General features: G+C 49.8%; 1 protein-coding gene across 1 annotated transcript; it reads left to right on the top strand.

Annotated features, from left to right (window-relative positions):
• The first annotated feature begins 1132 nt into the window (after positions 1-1132).
• On the top strand, positions 1133-3755 carry LOC120689326 (secreted acidic protein 1A-like). The gene is made up of 2 exons (XM_039971619.1): positions 1133-1240; positions 3309-3755. The coding sequence occupies exons 1-2, from the start codon at positions 1133-1135 to the stop codon at positions 3753-3755; spliced, it is 555 nt and encodes a 184-aa protein (XP_039827553.1).
• Positions 3756-6066: the final 2311 nt, after the last annotated feature.

Consider the following 6066-nt stretch of genomic DNA (forward strand, 5'->3'; position numbering starts at 1 on the left):
GAACCGGTCCTTATGGAGAGTGGCCAACCAGGCAGTAAGCACCATGCTGGCCCTCTAAACCATGTTTCTAACAAAATCAATTTTAACGAGAAGTGAGCCACTCAAGCCACACAGAGTGCCACTCTCAGAATTAAATTCAAGTAAACCATTAATCAAATTAATTAAAAAGGACCAGAGTGTGTTATAGCGCAGCAACCTAGCACAACTAGCCAAAATGCAACCCAAAGGTGTATATAAAGGATATAAAGTGGCTAGGAAAGTCCTTATAGGCATACAATATTAAAATGCAGTATGGAAATGTATTTAAAGATGATAGGTTGTTCATGTTACACCTGCCTTCCTCGTACTGCTCTGGCTGCTGCTCAAACTGCTCGGAAGACGGCTGCTCCGGGTACTGGTACTGGGGCTCCTCCGATAGCTCAACGTCTACTCACGAACACATGGTCAAAACAATGCACAACAATAAGCATACAAGCAAACACTAGCAAAAACTAAGAAACAGTACATCAATACATAAAAACAGCAAGAAAAACTAAGCCTAAATTGTTCTACACGTTACAACGATCGCGTGGACATATAGAACGCTAAAAACGGAGCTAAAACGCGTAATCTAGGCTAAAAACAAGTTCTAGGGGCTTATTTGTAATAAAAACAGGGTTCCAGGGGCTTTTCTGCTAAAACCGAGGGCCTATACGTAAAAACTGGAAAGTTTTAGGGTCTGACATGCAAAAAGGCCTAGCCAGGACGGCGGGTTCTATTTTAAAGAAACTCAGGGTGCTAAGTGCTAAAAACAGGGCCTTTGCGTAATTATTTTTCTATACCGATGGACCGCGGGTTAAATCAGTGGAAAACCAGGGGCTCTTTAGAAAATAAGCCAGGCCGAACCGGTATCTTTGGATTACAGCCGTAGGATTCGGATCTGGCGGTTAGGAAACGAGGGGTTATGGATCTAATCGTGGCCGTCCTTCCGAGATCGGGCGGCCAGGGCGGTTCGGGCGTGTGGGGCGGCGGCGCAGCTCGCCGGAGATCAATCTCCGCGGCGGCGGGGCACTGGGAACTCGCCGGACTTCGGCATTTCGGCGTTCCCGGGCTCAAAATGGAGCGGTCTTGGGTCAGGGAGGTAGTCCGCATCATGGCGAATCCAACTGGGCACACTGGGAAGGGGATTTGGGTTTTGCAGGAGCTCACCACGGTGAGGGGCGGCGAGGGTTCGCCGGTGACCAGTGCAAGGGAGCCTACGGTGCGCTACCCGACCTAGAACTTAGCGCAAAAGGACAGGGTGGCGGCGCTGTTTCTTACCGAGGGCTCGAGGCGTCCGGGTTGCAGCGGAGGGACGTCGGCGGCGTGGCGGCTCGGTGGTGGCGGCTCGGCGGTGCTCCGGTGAGCAATCCCCGTGCGGAGCGTGGGGTAGAGGGCGTTGAGAGCGGCTTCAGGCGACCTCCTCCTCCACGCGGTGCTCCAGTGCGGCGCAGGGGCCGGAGTTGGCCTTCGAGGTGGCGGTTTGTGGAGGCGTGAGTGCTCGGCACGGCGGAGCGAGGCGAGGGGGGGCGCTGGGGTGATGGTGGTGGCTGCGGGGTGGAGATGGGGACGCAGGGATCCGCGGGGGGTTAATTAATAGCCGGTGGTGATCCTGGATAGGCGGGCCGCGGATTGGGAGCCAGCGAGGATCGCGGCGAGGAAAGCTCGGACCGGGCCGTTGCTCCGTGGGATTTCCTGGCTCGGGGGAGGAAGCTTCTGGAAGAGGGGATGATGCTCGGGTGAGGCTGGCCGGTAGGCCTGCGAGGCCGGCCGGGCCACGGCGCAGCGGGGAGGAAGGCGGGCTGTGGTGGTCCAGCGAGCAGAGCAATTCGGGCGCGGGGAGGAAGGAAAGGGGAGAAGACAATGCCGACAGGTGGGCCCGGGGCATCGGTGGGAGGGAGAGCGAGTGCTGGCGGGGTTTGCTGGGCTGCGGGAGAGGGTGCTGGGCTTGGCGTGCGTCGCGGGGGAGCAGGACTGGCTGAAACGGACTGGGCCGGCGCGTCGGGGCAGGCCCGGGAAAGGAGTGGCGCGCGCTGGCTTGGGCTCGGGCGAGCGGGCTGGCCGCGCGCGAGTGAGAGGGTTGGGCCACGGGAAACGATGGGCCGGGTTGAGGTTTGGGCCGAGATCTTGGGTTGAGCTGGGTTTTGGGTTTGGGTTGTTAGGTTGGGTTTTGGGTTTCTTTCCTTTTCTATTTCTTCTTCTCTTCTATTTCTAATTCAAACAAAGATTGAATTCAAATATAAATTTGAATTCAAACCACACTCAAATAAAAGTATGCACCAGCATGAATGCAACACAAAATTTTAAACTTAGACAAATTTTAATTACTTGTGAAACAAAATTAAATTAAATGCAAGGCTAAACACAATAATCCTTAGAAATTTAAATAAAGCCATTTAAATTTATTAATAAATGCTGAAATTTAAATTAGGGTGTTACACGCAGAGATGACATGATGTTCGTAGATGATAAGCAACAAAAGCACGATGAATCTACTAAAAATTATGCTACGAAAATCAGGATAACTAGCACTACTCGCCATAAAAAACGCTTCAGTACAAGTAATACCAAGGTAAAATCAAGAACAACACTGCACTGATCGCAAGAAGCGATAAAGGCAGCATGGCGCTTACTTGGACGAAGCCCTAGAATTAGGGGTGGCGGTGCGCCGAGAGTTGTTTTTTTTTTGCAAAACACGATGACGTTCTCCTTTGACAAATGTCATAGAGTACATATTTATAGTCCGGAGACTTGGACAACAATCTAAACTAACGTGTCCATATCGGACTCTATCTCTAACTCAAACTAAACTAAATCTAAAGATACATGGCCCAAACGCTCACGTAGGAGCCGATTCGTAAGCCTCCTTTAATTTCTTCATTAAGCCCAACTCACTCGCGGCCCATTAGTTAACCTGTTAATTTATGGCGATAACACATGCCCCCTGGTTTTGGCAATGATAATTCCAAAACCACTTCGTCGCTTCATCTTCCCGTTGATGCTCATTAAAACGCACTATAACCACCATGGAAGACGCAACGTCTCTGCAACTGGTTCCTCGTGGACTGTGAAAGTGCCGATTCATATTCCATTTTTTCCTTATTTAATCCCACTCTGAACCGACTCCTTTCGCCACAAATTCATCTTCCTCCCTCAGCCAACAACGCAGAAAACCCCAACTTCCTGTAGCCATGGCGATCTCCTCCTCCTCTGGCTCCAACTCAATCGGCTCTCCTCTCTCCCCCTCTTCCTCGAGTTCCTCTGCCTCTTCCCTTGACCCCATCTCCGAGAGCCGGGAACCGACGCCGGAGTATGATCCGACGGCGGCGCACGAGGCACTCGCTCCTCTGCATTGGGACGCAGAGGAGTTCGACTTCGAAGTCGTCTCCGAGGACGACGAACCCAAGACCGACGACGAAGACCTCCGGCTCCTGTTCCAGGAAGAGCCAGAGGAGAACAGCGACGATTGCTTCTCCTGGGACGGAGCCGACTCCTCCTCGGAAGAAGAAATCGACTCCTCTGTTGAGGAGGACCCGATGGCCGAAAGGGCCTTCCGGTTCCTTGGCTCCTCCGAGGAGGAAAGCAAGGAAAATAGTGATGGCGGCGGCGGCTGGAGTGGAGACGACGAAGCCAGCAACGACAGCAGCGCCGACGAGAGCAGCGGCAGCGACGACGACGGCGACGACAACAGCGGCGGAGATGTGCCGGCGCGAAGCCCCAAACACCGTAGGCATTAGGCACCTACGGGTGGTAGGAAGTACTGTAGGAGTAGTACTATAGCATAGATTGAGCCGAAGGATTCGTTCCTTTGTCAAATCGGCTCTTTCCTTTGTAAAGACTTTGCCTTTAATGAATAAAGTCCCTCATCTCTTAGTTTCTTGCTCGGACAATCTTCCAAAAGCTGATGGCACCGCATCGAGCTTTACCAATAACCAAGAGCAGAACATCACCTCCACTTTGAACCCAACTCGAAACAGATATTCCAAATCCGAGCGCAATTCGAAAATCCCGCTTCATAAGTTTGAACGAAAACTCACAGCATCCAAAACTTGAATCAGAGCCCGCAAAACAACCAAACCCTAAGTTAGTAGATCTGAACCATGGCGGACTCTGAGGCTCAAACAGCGACATCTCCAAACGTCGATACGGCAATCTTCAGCCTGAAGGTAATATTCAGCCCATCCTTTCAACTTTTTTCAGCTCATCAATCCTCCAAATAAATTAAGCTCTGAAATATGACCCCATATACAAATTTATGAATTTTTCAAACTCTAGGCTTCAGACATCCTTTTGCCGCATCCTTCCAATCTCAACTCCTTTTGTCTTGACCCACGAGCTTATGAAAATCCCACGGATCTGATCTCCTGTGAAGCGAATAGAATCCCTTTCATGAGTCAAGACATCAATTTAAATTCCTGGGGCGACTGCTTAAGAGCCTGGCCTAATCCATCTGAAAGCTGGATTACATGGTATAGTAGAGTAGCAAAAACCTATATGCCCTTGTGGGAAGAACTGAACATAGCTGATGCACTCAGTCTATCATTATCCCCCCTAGATAAAGATGAAAACCTTCTGAAGACCATCGGCTATTTCTTGTCCGACGCTCTGAACTGTTTCCTCTTTGGTCATGGACCCATGACCCCTACTCTGCTAGATGTTATCATGATTACTGGCCTAGACATTAGGTCCCCTGATCCTGCAGCTCACAGAATGGTAGAAGTCCCCTTCAAACTTTCATCTAAAACAGACTACACAAACTGGAGCACATACATGAACCAGCACATGAAAACGAAAGGTCCAGTAGGTAAAAAGGAACACACAGCCTTTCTAAATCTTTGGTTAGAACATTTCATCTTTTGTGTTCCTTCCTTAGCCCCAACCAAGAATTATCTTCCTTTGGCTTACCATCTGGCCCATGGCAACCGCACCAGTCTAGGCAAGCTTTTCCTCGGAGAAACATACATATGTCTCCATTTGATGACAACTAGCTTGCTCAGCCAAAGGAAACTCAGAACTGGAGGCCCTTGGTGGTTCATTCAGTTATGGGCACAACTCTACTTCCAGCACCATATTTCAAACTTTCAAAGCCTAGCCAAGAATTCCTTCCCTGACGAGAATGGCAAGCCAATTAGATGCACCAGCTATGGCCAAGCCCTATTCAGCCTCCCTGGCAGTAAACTGAACTCAACAGATGCAGCAAAATGGTTTAGAGTTTTCTACAAAGGCCTAGAGAATCCCCTCTACTTTCCATTCACTGAATCTGAAGCCTTTGAGAACCCAACTACCTTCAGGCTGGATAGCTTTGCCGATGACAACAGCACTCGGCATCTATATTCTCTAATGATCCGACCTGGCTTCCTTCCTGTCGGCATAAGCACTTCCAACAGAATCATCAAACCAGGTTATGAAACCTATCAACCAGTCATAGCAGCTCGGCAATTCGGCCTAGGACAAGTCCCTCCCCACTTCCATATTCACCACCTGGTGGAGAGTAGAGCCGATCTACCTGACGGTCTTACCAGTTCAAGATGCTATAGCATGTTTGACAATCTCCACATTCCAATACCAGTCGATCTATCCTTTACTCCCTCATCAACCGGTTTTAACACATGGGGGGAATGTGGAAAACTCATGTATTCAGAAGAGCTTTAGACCCTCTACTGCAACAAATTGATCCTGAATATACAATCCCCAAGGCAGAGGTACTGGATCCACGCACCTATTCTTTCTAAGCCTTCTATTGCTTTACTTGGCTAATCTTGCTCACCTTGTTTACAGCAACAAGATGGTCCAGAACCCATGACCAGTAATGGGGAGCCATTCCACTTTCTCCCAACCGCCCCTGGTGTTCTTTTTTGCAAGGGATCACCGCCAATGAAGAAAGTGATAATGACTGTTCAGCCAGACTCACCCCAGTCGGCCTCTAAGCAGAGACAAATCTCTAGAAGTGCTGCCCCCCGAGTCCCAACTAAGAAAAGGAAGATTTTCACACGATGAATCATCAAGAAGACAGCACAACCTCCCTTAGATCGATCAGAATCCAATATC

This window comes from Panicum virgatum, chromosome 9N (genome assembly GCF_016808335.1).
Source record: "Panicum virgatum strain AP13 chromosome 9N, P.virgatum_v5, whole genome shotgun sequence".
Classification (NCBI taxonomy): Eukaryota; Viridiplantae; Streptophyta; class Magnoliopsida; order Poales; family Poaceae; genus Panicum; species Panicum virgatum.